The sequence below is a fragment of the Chelmon rostratus genome, chromosome 13 (genome assembly GCF_017976325.1).
Source record: "Chelmon rostratus isolate fCheRos1 chromosome 13, fCheRos1.pri, whole genome shotgun sequence".
Classification (NCBI taxonomy): Eukaryota; Metazoa; Chordata; class Actinopteri; order Chaetodontiformes; family Chaetodontidae; genus Chelmon; species Chelmon rostratus.
Window position 1 is genome coordinate 1,994,457 of NC_055670.1, and position 19,102 is coordinate 2,013,558.

General features: G+C 42.3%; 1 protein-coding gene across 1 annotated transcript in view; it reads left to right on the plus strand.

Moving 5' to 3' along the window:
- The window catches only part of tbx15 (T-box transcription factor 15), a 36,370-nt gene that overhangs the window by 10,438 nt on the left and 6,830 nt on the right, over positions 1-19,102 (plus strand). The window contains exons 3-6 of the mRNA XM_041951249.1: positions 401-502; positions 8,886-9,057; positions 15,862-16,029; positions 16,832-16,896. Of these exons, the coding sequence (XP_041807183.1) occupies positions 401-502; positions 8,886-9,057; positions 15,862-16,029; positions 16,832-16,896 (507 nt within the window). The remainder of the gene's footprint in view (positions 1-400; positions 503-8,885; positions 9,058-15,861; positions 16,030-16,831; positions 16,897-19,102) is intronic.

The following is a 19,102-nucleotide window of genomic DNA, read 5'->3' on the forward strand; positions in this document are numbered from 1 at the left end:
TTTTCCTCCTCTCAGATCAGTGAGTTGGAGAAATAATTCTATCAGCACCGTAAACTGTTTGTTTTCATTGTGTTTTTCCTTTTCAGCATTTTTGTGTTTCTTATTATTAAAATCCTTATTGTGACAGGAAGAGAAACGCTTGCTTAAATGATCCTTGACCACAGCTGCAGAAAATGTGACACTGAAGTGTGGTTTCAGTGTCCTCAGATGGTCTAAATCTGCTTCTAGAGGAGTTTTTGGCATTATTATTTCATCTGCAAAGGTGATTTCTAGCTCGCTGGTACTTTTTAAAATGTTATTCATCTCTTGTCTTCATTTACATACAGTAACAGATGAAAAGGGACAGAAACGAGTGTTACTCCGTCAGATTTATCTGAATGTGCTGCTCTTTCCCCTTCAGGAGGATGTTTCCTGCCATGCGAGTAAAGATAGCAGGCCTGGACCCTCATCAGCAGTATTATATCGCCATGGACATCGTGCCTGTGGACAACAAGAGATACAGGTACCGTCCTCACACACAGACACACTGCTGCCATACCACGCATCAGCTGGTCAGTGTCATCCAGAACAGAGGTTCCTCTCTGAGGGCAGAAACTGAAAACAGTGTGAAACCTGACATCAAATTGAATTTCATTATCTTAATGCCATCATGCTTTAAATGCTGTATCAGATGCTTCAGCCGTGAAAAGAATTAAAATGCAGAGAAAACGCTGAGTGACTGTATTTTTACATGAGCATGAAAGAATGTCCAATGTACAGATGCTGCACAGCAGCACTAAAGCAGCTCTGGGCCGCCTCTGTCTGACGATGGCCGTGTGCAGAAATCCTTTTACTAAACGCACAGCTGTACATGATGTGCACATGCACTGCCATATTAGCATGAGCAGGCTCCCACTGCTGCCGCTGCCGCAGCTGGACACAAGGCTGCGTTTTCCTGGACGATCCTCAAATGTCGGCTCGAGCATAAACATATTGACCTAGTTGGATTGTTCTCATCTTCGTGCCGTTTCTCATGTTGGAGTTGTACGTAACAGGGTTTGGAGCGAACAAAGGCATTCCATCCTCTTTCATTTTTCAGATTTCTCATAACTGCTGTGAGAGGTGTTCCCGTCTTCTCCTTGGCACCACAGAAAAAGTAGCTAATCCCATCATTTGCATCAGTGAAGTGAAGCGAATGTGATTAAAGAGGAAGGCTTGTATATGATGGATCTCTCTGGATATGCAGTAAGACTGATATCCTGCCCCACAGTGCTAGGCCCTGAAGTCAGAGCCAGAGAGAGGAGATTGAAATGTATTCATCATCCCACTGGCCGAGCTGCAGAGCCAGAGGCCGCCTGCAAATAGGATAACCCTCAACATTCTGGGCTAATGACGGAAATGGGGGGAAAAAAACGAGGTGGAGAGGCAAAGGAAGCGATGCTGCACATGTACCTGCTGCTGTAGCGGTTGACTGTGGAAGTTTTAACGGGTTCGCTTTTATGGCTCAGTATAATCTTTTCGGGTATTATGACAAAAACGATGAAGTGAGATCAGGATGATGGGAAAAATGTGTTTACCTGCGTACTCAGAGGTTGCATCTGGTTTTCTAGACGCTGATGCACATCCAGACTGTTACTGCGTGTGATGAAGTGATAATGTGGCAAATAACCCAGAGCCTGCCTCTTTACATTTAAAATAGAGCTCGAGCAGTCGGGGCCTTAAAAAGCTGACGCTGCTGTTTTTCTATCAAAGCTGCCAGCAGACAGTTTCTGTCCTGATGTTCAATATTGATGTTTAAATTTCCAATGACCCTCTTATTTTTCTATGGAGTTAGCAAAAATAGCCTGAAGGATAAGGCCGGCGATGTCCTGAATTTTTGTTGTTGTCTACAAACCCCATGAAAGGACAAAACGCATCAGCGAGCTGAGGCCAGTACGTGTGTTCCTCATGGGTTCTGCTGCTGCACGGCCACAAGGAGATTCACGAGGGTCTCTGTGACCCCTGTGCAGACATCTGTGTGTGCCCCAAAATTTACAATAACCTAGACTGTCTGGACTGCAAGTGGACTCTTGGTCCACGCATCACACTGTGTCCCTTGTCATAAAGAAACTGACCACTTTCTTTTTTGGACTTTTTTAATGTTGTTCATCCAAATATGGCAAATACAGGAGCTCCTCTTCTTGCTCCCATGTTTTCTGGTGTGTACGTGTGGAATGTGTTCGCATGTGCACACCCTCGACAGGAGCGTGTATGGAAGCATGTCGGCTGTCCTTCTACAAGTCTACGATCAAGGCTTTAGTCTGTGTGTGTTCCTGTTTCCTCAGCCTGTCTGTGGCTCTCAAGTCCATCAGTTCCTGCTGAGGAAGCAAATCTTTAAACACTGCTCACAAGTATATACTTTCATTTTTTAAAATTTCCTAAAACGCTGGGGACTGCAGATAGACTCTAACAAACACTCCTCAATCAGGAGAACATGTGCATTTGTTGGGGACAACAATGAAACAACAGTGGAATACGATGTGGGGTAAACATGCAGAATATCACCAGATTTATATGTGCAAATAGAAGACACTCACACTTTACTTCATGCAAATGCAAACAAGTTTCATCTCATAATATGAATTATAAATATTGAATTAAAAATAACTAAATCACTGTCATAACTGTTCTGACATTTGTTTACATGTGTGATATAGATAAACACCACAGTGAAACCACCCCGTATTTTATACCATGAATGAAGAGAAATACACATATTATTTAATCTATACGTCAAAATCTTCAATACTTTTTGTGAAAATGCTTTTTTCAAATTTATTTGAGCCAAAAATTATTCATATGGCATCTTGAAATTTCGCTTGCAGTGAGACATTTCTTTCATTTCACTGTGGTAATTTCACTCACAGGATTTTTCCACCATTGTATTTCATTTGTGAGAAAGTGTTAGCTGCTCTTTAAGGCTGTAACTCCTTCATTCATAAAACCTTTGAACGCATTTACACATTCTCCAAAATCTGAAATGCAAATCAGCATCGAACGATGACATTCAGTGACTGACTGAAAGATCCAGAAAAGACTTGTCTGCACGAACAGTAACACAGACGCACGTCTGATCATAACCAGCTCTGTTGTGTGTGTGTTCTCAGTAGTGTATCAGCAGTGTTTTAAGGGCCAACATGGCTTTTCTTGGCAGCTGGTGAGCATATTCCAGAGTTTTAAAGTTCAGCGATATAAAACATGTTTACGGGGAGTTAGTTCTTTTGTTTTCGTGCACTGGTATGAGGGGAGCGTATGTGATTGAAGGCTGAGCGTGCCACAGATACGGCCCCCTCTCCCTCAGCAAAATGAAACCCCGTCATCTCACAGGGAGATGGAGAAAAGGCCCTTCCCCCTTCTGACGAGTCGAGTCCGATTTATTTACGACACAAAACTGTTTGTTAGGCAGAAATTAAAAGTCTGCATAAAAAACAAACAATGAACGCACGGAAATGATCTTTGTGTGTTTGTGTCGAGCCTCCTGCCTTCGTCATTTCATGTAGTTGTTTATTAATGTAGAGCTTTCCATCAGTACGCTCTGCCCTGCCACCTCTCCCTGCTCTCCCACCAGCGAACCAAGACATCATGGAGGATTTTTAGAGGCCAGAAGGTCTTGTAAAATTAAATAGGATTTTCTTCCTGGCTGGGGAATTTACCACAGGCCTTTGCAAACTGAGCTGGGAGCTGTCACTGGTGTGTCTCACGGTCCTGGGGAGTTTGGGGTCTGGAAATACGGTCTTTATTGGAATCGACTTGCTTTACTTGGGCTCCCTGCCCCTCTTTAGGAACGTCTCATTGGTACCGCGCTCATTAAATCTCCATATATTACGGCTCTTTTATGTGGACGGTCGCTCGGTTTGCTCCGAGCTCGAGCCGCTGAACGTGGAGCTGTCTGGCTCCTCAAACGTACCTCATTCGTCCAACCGTGTGTCAGAGCATGTTGCAGTGCTTCAACACACACACACACACACACACACACACACACACACACACACACACTTCCTCGTACCCACACACATTCAGAAGGGATAAAACACACACATCTACGAGCATTTATGCTGTTACACTTCTAACCGTAATCCAATGAACTCAAGATGTAAACTTGAACTTGGCTTGTGGAGAAGCGAGGACCGGAAGAATTACATCACATTTAAACTTTTTTTCTGTCTTTGTGAGGACATCTGGTCCTCACACTCAAACACAGGGAACAAAAGTTAACCTAACCTAAATAGAAGAACACACACACACACTTGAGCACTCAAACATAATTAATAGCACAGTAAAATGGGGATAAAGCACCACTGGGCCTTGTTATATTTGTGAGGACAGTCATTCATTCCCGACCACTAACCCTAACCTGATTTTACCCGTAACCCGAGTTCTTCACATAAATTTACTCTGACCTCAAACTAATCCTAATTCCAACCTTCATCCATTAAACTCAGACGGAAGTTAGCGTGACAGGTGATTTCATTTTTATTTCACCATGTTTTTGAGGACATTTGGTCTTTGCAAGTGTAGAATAGAGGAGCATGCACACACATGGGTGCCCAGCCACAATAAGAGATACAAGAAAACATAGAGACACCAACACACATTTATGTTACTACGCTTGTCAGGACAAACATTTAATACATTTGCTATAACCCTAAATTTAACCTTAAACTGATCTTAACCCTAAGTCTAAACCAACTTTAATGCTAACCTTATTCTAACCTTGATCCTATAAACACTAATCCTCGCCTGAAAGTGGATCTGCGTAGAGGAAGGCCAGTAAAATCTCATTTATCTACATTTGGTCCACATAAGTATGAAAATTCAGGAACGCACACACACGCTCACACAAAGCTGTTGGTCTTCTCTTACAAACGCTGCACACACACACCAGTCAACCCTGAATGGTAATTCAATAGCAATATTTACTCTGTCAGTACAGTAACCCAATATACAGCCTGGGTTTGGCATGTGTGTCAATGTGTGCGTGTGTTTTTATGTGCATGCCTGCCTGTGTTACAGCATATGTGTGATGAGCTGAGAACACACACACACACACACACACACACACACACACACACACACTGACAACCTGTTTTTGCTTTCTGACTGGTGTGTGTCTCTCGACGTGAGTGTGTTTATCCCAGTGGACGTAGTTGTGTATGTGAGGGGAAGAAAGACAGAATAAGAGTATGCATTGCACTTTGGATTTGTCAGCTGTGTGGTTTGGTGCTGGCTGAGGAGGGAAAGGACCCCCTCCTCCCCTCACCCCCATCTGTCCAGTAAGAGTGTCACATAAAGTCCAGTCTTTATTGATCCTGCCGGTGCCAGATGGCAGATTTATGGAAGATGAAAGCGGGGGGACTAATCAGATTTTCAGTCCTGTTTGGGGCTAAAGTTTCCTCGTTCCTTAACACTTTCCCTGCTACGCCGAGCGTAACCCTAAACAGCACTCCAAACAGGAAATTACAGAAACGCCTGGCACTCTTTGTGGGTGTAGATGCATATGTGCATGTGTGTGTGTGCGTTAAGGTCAAATGTCAGAGGTGCGAGTGGAGGTGTGTGCTTGTATTAGATATAATAAAAACCTGGAACAGGTAATTTAGTGTTCTTCTTTGTAGTTCATAGTTTCACCATTTAGCAGCAAGCAAAGATATTTTCTTATTAATAAATGCTTAGTTTATTTTTCCATATTAAGAGTTTTTCCTAATCTGAATCGAGGGTCTAATAATGGAGGATATCGTGTGCTGTACAGATTGTAAAGATTGTAAATTTGTCACTTGTGATATTCGGCTGTATCAATAAAGTTGACTTGACTTGACTTAGTGAGCCAACATTCACTGTGTGGTCACTCTTGATACACAGGAAGTGTGTGTGTTTGAAACAAACTCAGCATCAGCCACCGTGCACGAGAAAAATCAAAGGGCGCACCTACAGAAAGTTCAAATTCTGAGAATAAGACTTCTCTCTTGTGGGAAAATGCAGAAACAGCACGGCCACGAGGGCCTAGTCGAGACAGCAGAAAATAACTGAATATTCATGTGCTGCCAGTGCTGGCTGTTGACCAGTGTCACAATGTCTTTATTTATAGCGCAGTCTTTATTTGCACAAATAAGAAAACAATAAGACATCATACATTAACAGACAAAGAAGGATTGTGCTGGTGAGATTAAAAACCCAAATGAGCTCATTAAGACATCTCAGCATGCGGTCGCTGCAAACCTCACAGAAACATCCAGCTCAGTGATGAAAACTGGATTCCTGTGATGACTACATTGTGTACTGTGTAACAAACAGGACAGAGGGCGAGAGAAACAGCAATAAAAAGCTTTTGGTTGTGTGGTTGCATTAGATATTAGGCCGTTAACGCAGACCATTTGCAGATGCAGCCTACAGTTTGTTTCCAGTGTGTGTCTCCAAGGCTCCCCAAGGACACGCCACTTAAGAGAACCTCTCACTGAGTAAATCACTTAACTACTCAACCTCTTTAGAAATGTTCCTTCATTGGTCCACTGTTTCTGTGGCAACAAAGCGGATAAAATGCGCATCAACATGAATGAAGAGGTCAAATTAACTTGATGTTGATGGTCGATGAGTTCCACACTGCAATTAGCTGCATTTTTTAATAGATGGTGTGACACCTCACCTGTCAGTGATGATGCAACGTGATGAAGATTCGTAAGTTTCCAAAAGGCAGATGCTCACTGGAAATTACTAAGCATCTGTTACAAAGGGAGTATGGCGGGAGTGGAGGGACAAACCTCAACTCCTTTAAAAAGGCACCATCTCCAGCACAACAAAGCCAAATTTGATCTCATGTTTTTTTCAGTGTAATGTTCTAAATTGAAGTCAGACTGAAGAAATGAGTAGAAGGTGTGGACATGATACCTGCTAATCAAAGCGTCTCATCTTTGGGTATTTTTGGCAGTTCTCGCTGGTCTTCAGTAAAACCACCTGGTCTAATGAGGTGGATTTGTTCACAAATGTGACATTAGAAACATATTGAGGTGTTCATAGTCCCGTAGAGCAGACTTTACCTCCAATATGGCCGCCAAAGGGTGTGTTTGCCAACATTCAGAGAAACGGCCCTAATGCCTTTTAAATATGTGTTCGTATTTGTGTGAGCTGTGTTTTTGTGGCAGAGAGAGGCTGAGTACGTATTTTTGCTTATATTTGAATGTAATTACGCTGTGTGTGTGTGTGTGTGTGTGTGTAATGGGTGGTGCAGCCCTCGGAGGCAATAACAAAAGGACCAAATGAGCGTTTTGTCCATGTTTCAGGAGTGAGTGATGACTTTGGCAGAGACGCAGCAGATAAAACACTTTCAAGCGAGCGCAGGGCCAGAACTAAAGGCAAACAGCTGTGCTTCACAGTCGCTCTCCTCCACTTATTCTCAAGCTCGCTCTCCCACTCCGTGCTTCTCTCGCTCTCCTCTTCCTCTCCCGCTCCACCTTTCTTTTCTCTTTCTATCCATCAACATTATTTCACTCATTTTCTCTTTATCTCTCTCGACGACTCTGGCCGACTCTCTTTATCCTGCATCATTTTCTCTGTCCGTGCATTTATTTCTTTTCTCCTTTGTTCCTTCCTTTCTTGCATTTTTATTTCCTTCCATCCTTTCCTTTCTTTTCTTTTCCTTTTGTCGTTTTTTAAACAGTGCACACAGTGTTGTCTGGTGGTTTGTGGACTTGTTTTTGAAAGGAGGGTAAAAGTCCATTTCTTTCTTTCTTGCTCCCTCTTTCTTCTCTCTCCCTGCTGTTTAATGGGTGGGACGCCCTGAAGTACCCAAACTCACACACAACATCATCAAATATTATGGCTGGGCTTAATTGAAACTATGCAGCTGAGTGTGTGTGACTGCATATGGAATATTTTATGTTGCTCTTGTTCGAAATTTCAAGCACAATGAAGAAACAGCAGATGAGTTTTAAAAGCCGGTGTTGTGGCAACGTGGCCGAGTGTTTGGAGTTTGTTTTCCAGCTGAGTGAAAAAAGCAGAGGAGCTGCAGCCTTTTTGAAATCCCAACAGCCTTTATAACAACCCGCTCAACCCCAGAGTAACCTCAGAGATTCAAATGAGCTTTCATAACAGTGAGGTGAGGGAATATTAGTGCTGGAGATTGGAATAAAAACATAGTTAGCATAAGAAATGCGAGTGATATATGCAGGGGAGAAAATGAAACCGATGGCGCTGGGATTTTCCAGTTTGCATTAACATTTCAAATGAGTAAAATTTAGAAGCGAACAGTTCTTGAATGCAGAAGAAGTTTGAGCATCATCTTCCAGCAAACTGCTCGTGACGGAACATCCAGCATTCATTAGATATATTCAACTCAAACGCATGTCCAGTCAAATATTTCACCCTAAATTTCATGAAATAACATTTACTCAAACTCAACAGCTGGGAAACGTAATCAGATTTGTTTTCTGAAAGGTTTTGTTATTTTCCAATTTAAATTTTTAAATTATTTGTATTTGAGGCATTGCCCATCCTTTCTCCTTCTTTATTCATTCATGGTGCTTCAGTCCTTCATTAATATAGTTCACAGTACTTAGATGTAAAACAGTGTGTAACAAAATGTGTACTATGTACATAAAAAAATGTTCAACTGTGAATATTGTGACCAGATCATTGATCTTTACTTCCTGTGTCTGAAAGATTTTGCCACGATATAAAGCACAATTACAATTTTATGACACATTCTGGTTTCATAGTCTGCACATTCTGAACCTGCATGCAACACATACTGAATATCTTCTTCTTCTGTTGAGGATCATTAGACTATAGACTATAGACTTAGTCTATTTTCAGTTGCTGAGTTCTTGCTGCAGCTGGGGTGTTGCTGCTTCAGCCAGTTTCCCTGTCTCGTCCTGCAGGTATGTGTACCACAGCTCCAAGTGGATGGTGGCGGGAAATGCCGACTCCCCTGTGCCTCCGCGGGCCTACATCCACCCGGACTCCCTGGCTTCAGGAGACACCTGGATGAGGCAGGTGGTCAGTTTCGACAAGCTCAAACTCACCAACAACGAGCTGGACGACCAGGGACATGTAAGAGACCTTTTCCCTTTATCCTCACAACCCGAATGCTCGTACATGCCGACACAGCAACAGTTTGTGTCATCTTTCGTCATGACACGTCGCTTCTTAAATGCGCTGACTCTGCAAAAGTTTTCAGTTGCACGGGATGTTTTTTTTGTTGCACCCAGAATGAGTGTGTCAGGCTTATTTGCATTCAAATTGCTAAAAAACGCAGAACAAAATATTAAAAACACAAACAGCCAAAAGAAAACTAATAGAAAACTAAATCTTTCTGTTCGGGTTTGTATATTTGTATGTATATTTAATGCTCACATTTCCTCTTCCTGTGTTGCTTGTTGATGCGTTCTTAATTCTGATATTTCGCACATGACCTGAAGGCAACATACACCAACAAAGCTATTAAATGATGGCATCCTGAAATAATGTAGTCAATTGAACACATTTCCAGCTAGTTAAAACCCCTGGAGCGACAGGATCAGATGTCAGTATTTTTTTTTTTTCCATTGCTGACTATTCATATCATTCTGCAAAAGAGATGATATTTCAGCTGAAACTCTCTGGGTTTAAATGTTCAAGCTGTAATTCATTAGTTTCATTTCTGTGCTCTATACTTCATGTCACTCCGCGGTGCTATAGCAGTAAACGCACTCTTGGAGCCGTGAGGCAGTTTTTGGACGGAGCCGTTTTTGATGCGTTTGCTTGAAAGGAAAGTTGACACCGTACTTCATGGACTTCATGCTTTCATGACTCACAGAGCCATGAGACTTGTTCAAAATTGATTTTCTGCAACACATGACAGTCTGCTCCGCCACATACTGCCCTCCCACAGTCAGCCCGTTTCTTTTTGAAGATGGTCCACCCTGGCTGAATATTATTAGGTTTGAGGATTAGCGTGGAGAGATATTAGAGGTCTGGGATTTGAACCCGTGCCCTTGTTTTAATATATAATGTTCATTTCCTTCATGGCTCTGTAAAGCATTTTGTAATGAAACGGTTTCGTTAAAGGCACTTAATGATTGAATTTGATTTGTAGTACGCTCCAGCAGCCACACCACTGAGCTAAAGTTTGAGTCTGACCACAATCTGCCTGATTTACTGCCTTGCTTGCAGCCAGTCAGTAACAGAGGTGGTGAGCTAAAGTAAGTTTCTTATTGGTTCTTGGCTGCTCTAAATGTGTAATGTGGGTTTCATAGGTGAAATATTTAACTGTAATGCAACAAGTTAGACCACAATTTGTTTGATTTACTGCCTTCCTTATGTATAATCAGCAAGTGGGCAGCAGGCTAAAGTGAGTCCCTTATTTGCACTTTATACTTCTCCATAGTTAGAAATGGCTTTAATGGGAAAGGGACAATATTAGGTGGAAGAAAACTCTGTTAGCTTTTGACTGGTCCCTTATGTTTAATCCTGCAATGAAAGCTAAGAAAATGCAATATAAAGAACTATAAAATAATATTGAAATAGATGTTCTAAAAATGACAACACTGTACAATAACTTTCATTTGTGCGGCAGCATTTCAGCTACCGTTTCCAGTGGAAACGCTCTGATAAACTCTTTGTAAAGTTGCTGAGTGGCTGGTAAACAGGGTCGGAAATGTAGCATTAGCAAGCTAAGTTGGTGGAGACCAATTCAGAGTGAAAAGGAAAGGGCATATTGCACTTCAAATCATCAGGGGAAAGAAACACAGCTTCAGATAAACATTAAATTAATGTTTTTTTTTTTTCTGCCCCCAGTGGCCAGAAATTGATTAATACTGCTTTAAAGACATTTTAGCTCACAGTCCAGTCCAGATTTAAACCATGAGGTAACGATGTGTCGATAATGAGAGCATACCGGGCTGTACTTAATTGTCACTAAATATTCAACCTCAAACGGCCCGTGCAAAAAGCAACATTAAACTTGTGCAAAGGACGGAATTTAAAGATCGTAAAAATCTGAAAAATGGCAACTTTGACTGAAATCGAACCTCATAACTCAAAGCTCCATTTATATAATCTCTTCGGCAAAACGCCCACAGCTACTCGTCATCAGATTCAGTTTAATTTAGTCTTTCGTGGGAGCAGGTTGAATTAATAGCAAATCCAGAAGTGTCTCAGCTCTGTATTAACTCTGCTTTTATGGGCCGGTGGAGAGTCAGTGCAGGCAGGAGATGATCTGCTCTCTCTCAGTGGCAGACGGCACAACGGCTCCTGCCGCGACCGTTTAGGGTCGACCGTTTGATCGCGACGAGCACGAGGAGCTGCAGCGAATCAATTTCCTCTCTGAGCTCGAGATGCCAGGTGACGCGGTGATTGCGCGGGAATGCATCCAGCGCGCCGACAAAATGGCGGCGTCCAGTTTAGCGTATGGAGTCTGCGTGGGGCTGGCCGGGTCCTGCTCCTCACAGCTCTGCAGATGATCACATCAGCTCAGTGGTGACAAATGTAATAACATATGGGTGTCAGTGGGCGAGGACTCACATACAGGACTCTCTCGCAGAGTGAGGGGAGGTTGTCTTTCCTCTCCCGCTGCTCGGTTTAAGGGCTTTGTTTCCCTGGAGGGGGTTTAGAGGCCAAAGGAAATTAATTTTGGAGCTTCCTGTGTGGGAAGCCTCACCACTTCTCGCTCATCCTCCTGACTTGTGGTGTCGTGAAATGTCTGCCTCATCAGAAACAGACACCGTACATGTCATGAATCATCAGACGTCACAGCGTACAACAGAAGCAGCGTCTGTGAGAAAAAAACAATATTTATTATGTCTCAGACGGCACATCGTCATCCAGACTGATAAACAGGGCCTGCACTAGTTTGCAGTCTTCTGATGACTTTTGCAGGTTTATCTATTGACAACAACATGAAATCCTTGATTTTTTTTTGTGAAATAGAGTGACAATTTTGGTTCTTAAAGCCTCTAAAGAATCTGGGGCAGAAATTGTATTTTTCTGTAACACTACATATTATTGACTTAGATTTAATACTACTATAATACTATTACGTGTTCCTATCTATCAACACTCACAAACTCAGCTGATCTGCTTCTTCAACGCTGTGGTTGGCAGTGACCAAACAACTGTCCTCAGATTCTGATTCAGATTTTGCAAAATCTTGATTGGTAGATGAAAGCATGTGACATCGCATTTTGCCCCGCCCACCTCCAACCATTATAGAGAACACAAACAGAAATGTCTCAGTGGGAACACCATTTATAGTAAAAAAAAAAGCCTTTTATGATCTTTGTGCATTTCCATTTACCCTCTACTTCATACTTCTGCTTCAATCCAAAAGAAAATATACTAGTTCCTTTGCAGATTTAAGTTTCTTTTACATGGATTTTACAAATCCACAGATCGATTCAGAAAATATGATGCACTGTTGATAATTGGTTGACCGATTAATTTCATTTCATGATTACAAACGCACTTTATCTCCACACTGCAACAGTCAAAATCATCAAGGCTGAAAACACAATAAAGCTAAAGGGCTTATTTTTATTGACTGTGCTCCACATCTGCTTAACCAAACCAAACGTGCATAAGAAAGCTCTGCAGTTGATTCTGATAATAATTCTGTTCGAAACGTAGAGATCTAGTCTCTATAAACAGATATCTGCTTATGAATGCAGAGTCTGTCGGCAAGAGGCAAGATTTCGGGATTGGAAGCTCTGAGGTTTCCCTTTGTCATCGAGTAGTATTGACCAATCACATTTAAGCGGGCTTTAGTTGCGGGAAGAATGCAATCTCTGAACCAATCAGCTGTCGCCAGGTGATGATTTAGCTTCTTATTACCTTTTAATGTGTCTGCATTCATGTGCAGACATCTAATCATAGAGATTAGCCATGGCAGCAAAATCATCTGAAGTTGCTAATCAGACTGTAAACAAGGATTAACTCCGGCTGCACCGGGAGCCCCAAAACATTGACCGTTGCCTCGGGAGGCTAAACTGTCGTCATGTGATGTGACGTGTGTTCAGAGAATGATAAAGTTCAGGATATTTCTTGCTATGGAGAACGTCCACTTTGGTATTGGATCTGAATTCTCCTTTTACCAACATGTCACTGACACCACACTGGAAATTAAAGTCAAAAAGCATCTGAAAAGTGTTGCTTTTGTGCTTTAGGCAACATGTGCATCATGACTTTGTGTCATACATCAACCTGAAAAACAATCAGGCAGCTTGGCGTCATTTGGCGCCACACACAGGATGTCATACTGTACGCTAACAACACTTGAACAGTTCTGGCCTTCGGGACGCCTCGTCTCCTGGCTGCACTCGCTAGCCCTGGGCCTCGTCCTCGTGGGTTCAGATCCGCCTCATGCTGTCACTCGCGGCCATCCTCTGTTTCCTGTCTGTCCTCATCGGTCTATGGGAAAGCCTAATAATACGCTGGAGCGGCTGGGCTGGCCAAAAGATTTTTTGTTGCTGCTCTTTTGTTTCATAGTTGCTTTGTTGTTAATGATCCATTTTGTTGCAATGATGCATTGCACTGTAATGTAGAAATGCTGCTTTAAACATTTGCCTGTTTTTCTTCAATCTAGAGAGTTTTTCATATGGCAGCGGTCTGATGTGTTTTATGTGTTGTAGCCCTGCACATATACAGTCAGTCAGTACTGTATCTACTCATCAATGCTCATGACTGTAACAGGTGAAAGGTGAAGGTCATTTTAAATTTGGACCACAGTCTGTGTGAATTGTTGCTTCCATCACTACACTTTTATTGTCAGTGAAGTGTTTTTAACTATATTTGAAAACCAATTTAGGCCACACTGTCCTGTAAAATGTGCTTTATAAACAACATCTGATGTGATTTGACTCTATGGAGATACACACAACATCTGTTATGAGGGACGTGCCGGTGTCTCTCCGGTGTGAACGTCCAGATGATTTTCAAAGGGGATTAAAAGAGCGTCATTACCTACCGTGACAATGAAAACATCACTTATTTAGCCTAATTGTGTCTGAGCGTGAACAACAGTCTGCTGATGTCCTCTGGCTGCCCTCGGAGTCCTTTGTTCTGAGTTCAGTGCGTCAGTGTGTGATCCGCTTCGACTTTACATCACCTCAGGCCGACTGGGGACTAGAAGCATGACTCCTCTGGGCCGTGAGGCAGCTGTGTGTGTGTGTGTGTGTGTGTGTGTGTGTGTGTGTGTGCATGTGTCTATTCTAAACTCTCTATTGCTAAAACATGACGATTCAACCTGTATCCACTTCATGAATGGTTTTCTGTTTGTTACGCTTCTATTTTAGTTCTTTTCTGGTAGAAACCATCTGATCCACGTGTTACTTTTCCTCTCATAGCAGCAGAAGGTTTACAGACACTGAAAAAGAAGTATGAATTCTGCCTGAACACTCATAACTTCACAATAAACTGATCATGATCATCAGGCTACTGTACTTTAATTCTGTAATTTCCATTTTTAAAATGGCGTCTCACCAATTTGTAGAACAGCTGCAGAAAAACAACCCACAAGATTTTATGCAAAGCTTACCAAGCACCCGAGGGAAGAGACACCGCAGCACCGCCCACGCAGTGTGATCGACAGGTGATCTCTGGGCACAGCGTGCAGAAAACACTGCAGAAATGAAGGCTGAGCAACACAGATGGAGGCAGAATGCTTTAAAAGTAATCTTTGTGATATTCAGAACTGTTCCCCAACAGCCCTGGTTTGATACGACCCCCTCTTTTGTAACAGAGTGGGGGGTGGGGGGGTCGGCGGTGCTTGGCTCTGGGTAGGTTTTCTCACTCTCAGATTAATCAAGAGCAGACCAGGGCCCCGAGGCGAGGCTGGGGCCGACACCGTCTGACGCCTCCGCTCCGCTGTGAAATAATCCTCGGCCCTCCTGCGAGCGTCATCGCAGTGTGAACTCGGCTTCCGCTGGACGTCACGCCGCCCTGATAGAAAATGATTTGAGCTAATTGATGTTACAGAGGACTTGCATGGCCTGTGTGTTTGCAGACAAACTTTGTTTTATCTTGAACTTGAAAGTTTAGAGGCACACATCACACACGCATGCGTGGATTTCTAATAAACTACTAAACATATGAGGGCCGTTCACCAAGTTGGTTTGAAATCTTTTTGCAGTGTAACTCGTCACTGTGCCATTAAAGAAATATTAGAATCTGCACTTTCCATGTTTCCTCTGCTAATTTCAGTCTGCTGGAAGCATGAATAGATATGAACGACTGGTAAAATGTTCTCAGTTTGGAAGATGTCTGTCATTATTTTTGCTTCTTTTCCAAATATCCTCAGAAAGATCCATCCATCCATTATCTATACACCGCTGAATCCTTTGCAGGGTCTATGGAGCCTATCCCAGCCATCTCTTGGGCGAAGGCAGGGGACACCCTGGGCAGGCATATACAGACATACAGACAAACCACCATGCACACACTCATTCACACCTACGGACAATTTAGAATTACCAATTAACCTCAGCATGTTTTTGGACTGTGGGAGGAAGCCGGAGAACCCGGTGAAAACCCACGCTGCACAGGGAGAACATGCAAACTCCACACAGAAAGATCCCAGGCGGGATCGAACCAGGGACCTCCTAGCTGTGAGGCGACGCTGCTAACCACCGAGCCACCGTGCAGCCCTCCTCAGAAAGATGATTTAGAAAACCAGTTCCTCTCTCACACACACACTTGCAGATGCACAGATGAAGACAAATTTCTGGTCTTGAGTGTTTTGTTTCCTCTCCAGTAATTTGGATTCAACTTTCGTCTGACATCGTATCAGCTGGGCGATCGAGACCAGCCTGCACAGGCCGCACCATCACTGCTAATGACGTTCATACGAGCTGCACTTCATCTTCTTTCCTTTCATATTTTCAGATCATTCTCCACTCCATGCACAAGTATCAGCCTCGTGTTCATGTCATCAGGAAAGACTTCAGCAGCGAGCTGTCTCCAAACAAGGCAGTGCCCAGCGGCGAGGGAGTCAAGACCTTCAGCTTTCCCGAGACTGTCTTCACCACCGTCACCGCCTACCAGAACCAACAGGTGTGCAGCTCTCATTTTATTTCTCACAGGAAAACCATTATTATTATTATTAATATTATTTATTAGTGATATATTGTCTGTAAAAGGTAATGATAATAATACTGCTTACCCAGCATGCCTGGTCCTGCAAATTCATTCTGGAGCTCCTGGATGATGCCTGGACCCTGTGTCACTGCCAGAGGCCATGGCAGACCTGCTCGTACACTCCCTGAATTCATTGATACTATTATTATTATTATTATTATTATTATTATTAGTGCCATTAGTAAAACTAGCTGTGGTGGTATTGGGGTGGCAAAGGTAGTATTAGCATTAGCATCCATGTATTTGTTTTTTGTTTTGTCATCCTGTTAATGTTCTGTCTTTGCTGCATAAAAAAAAGGTTCAGTTATTGGAACGTTTTCCAATTTTCCAAACCCCACAGATTTCACTGTAAATATGATCAAATTCAGATGCACTTTTACAAGCCGTTTTATAAGCTTAAGTCACCAAGTTTTCCTTCTCTTGTTTTTCTCAGAACTGTACTGGGGGAGGACATTGTCTCCTTAGAACAATATATATATATATGTGTATAATTAAACTCACTAAAATGCTTTAATTATTTTTATTCCTAAAACGGCCAATACTACATGGCATGGTAGGAACCAAAAACGTTGCTTCTAGATGACTTGCAATATTAGTATACTTTATTACCAAATAGCACAGTTATATTTGCAGATTTAAATAATCTGGGAAAGTTGTACATTCATTTTAACCTGCAATAATCACAAATATCTCCTTTCCATGTTCTCCTCGTCTGCAGATCACCAGACTAAAGATCGACCGCAACCCATTCGCCAAAGGCTTCCGGGACTCTGGCAGAAACAGGTAAGATATCACAGCGTCTGTTTACGCACAATACAGCCTGTTACAATGTGCCCCACAAAAAAGCTTTCTTTCTTTTTTTTGTATATATAAATATGGAAATAATCCTCTGAAGATAGCACTCACTACCATATGCTGCTCCACATAAAACCAGCTGCCTTGTCTGTTGCCTGAGAGGAACCCTTCAGATCTGCAGCGCAGACAGAGTCAATAATAATAGATGGGGTCACTTGTACACCTGACCTCTCCCTTTCTTTCTATCATTGTGTCATTCTTCTCATACGATATACTTAAAGGTAAACACAGTTCATGGCTGAATGTGTAGTAGGCGGAGGTAGGAATGAATGAATCAGCGTCACCCTCCACCAGTCGATTGTTGTTTTGCACCACATAGACAGATGTATTGTACAATTGTACAATTCTCTAATTAAATAGCCTGAAATAATTGTGGTAACATTCTTTTCATTTATTGTGGAAAAAAAATGCGAGACAGCAAACATCACAAACAACCTGACTGGTCAGAGGCGCTCATCGCTCTGCCAGCTGTTGCATCAGCTCTGTTGTCTCTGCTGCTGTGCTGATGTCAGCCAGAGAGAGCGTTCCTATTGGCTGCTGACACTGCAGGACCATAAATCCTGTTACTGATCATCACGCACCTTTCGTGCAGGATACTAACATTCTTACATATGTTTGATTTTGTCAGTAAGGACAAGCCCTCGCTGTCTCTTCCTTTCTTTCTTTCCTCCCTCTCGCTCTCCGTCTCTCCACTCTCTTGATTCGTCTCTCTTTCACTCGGTCTCTGAATTATCATATACAACATTTGTGGAGGAGAGGAGGAAGGAGAGGGGGTGTGCTGAACCACCAGACGCCTCCGCACATGAAAGCAGCCCCCTCATCTGGTCTGCATTATTGGCACACAGATATTTGAGACATCTTTTTTCGTTTTTCAAACAATAGGCCGTTTGATTTATGAACTGGCATTAGAATTTCATTGCAGAAAAGCTACAGATGAAAAGATAACGGAGAATGAGATATTTGTCCGCAGAGAGAGACAATGAGTTTATCCTCGCGTACTGCCTGTGGATCCGTCCTTTAGGCCCTGTTGGGATTTGTTGTGTTCAGATTCAAGCAGAGTGAGAACTCAGCTTCTGTCACCTTAAAAACCCTCTCTCAGTTTTACAGTTTCTTGCTTTGTGTCTAGAGCTGCTTTTTATCTTTGATCATTCATGAATATTGTTAGAGAGCTGAGGCTCTGACCATTGACCTTCATACTACTGCTGTTGCATAATCACAGTGAGTGTAATTGGTCACACACTATAAGTCACTCCGGATAAGGATGTCTCCCGAACACAGAATGTAACTGTAGAGAAATACAGTATTTTTCAATCCGGTGCATTGTTGCATTAGATTTCACACCACAGCTAAAACATTTTTTTTCCTTCCATGTGCCTCAGATTGAATTTTTAATGAACAAAAGTCTGCATGTTCAGTTCAATCAGAAGAACGTGATATGATATGATATAAAGTCCTGTAATGACAGTTATATTTTGACACAAACTTCTGAACGTCTTGAATTCTTGAATTAGAGGGATGAACCCCATATCTGGCCATTAGTAATAATAATAATAATAATAATAATAATAATAATAATAATAATAATAATAATAATAATATGATGATGATGATGATGATGATAATGATGATGATGATGATGATGATGATGAAAATAATTAAAAGAAACATTTTTATCTATTTTTTTTTAAAGAATATGAGTTTCAAAGAAGATGAAAACTACAGAAAAAAATGATGGTATGAAAAAGCAAGAGCATTAAAAACAAAGCAGAAAAAAGATTTAAAAAGATGTTTACAACAGTTAAAATTCACATGAAATCAGAGCAACATAACCCCATCTGACTGACATCGCTGACGGTGTCTCGGTGGTGGTGGTGGTGGCGGTCGGTTGCATGTTTGCACCAGCGTCAGGTGCGGCTCAGCTAATAAAGGGTCATCTGATTCGTGATTGGCTCCTGCGTGCAGGAGGTGAATGTTGTCTGCTTTTTCGTTTCACTGAGGGAGGGGGCGAGGCGCGGATGCTTCCTGTATCACATTCATCCGGCCTCCTCCAACTCACACACAGTTCTCAAACCTGATTGAACCGGCGAAAAGTGACACTGTCCAGTGTCCAGACAGTTTGAAAGAGTTTGTGAAT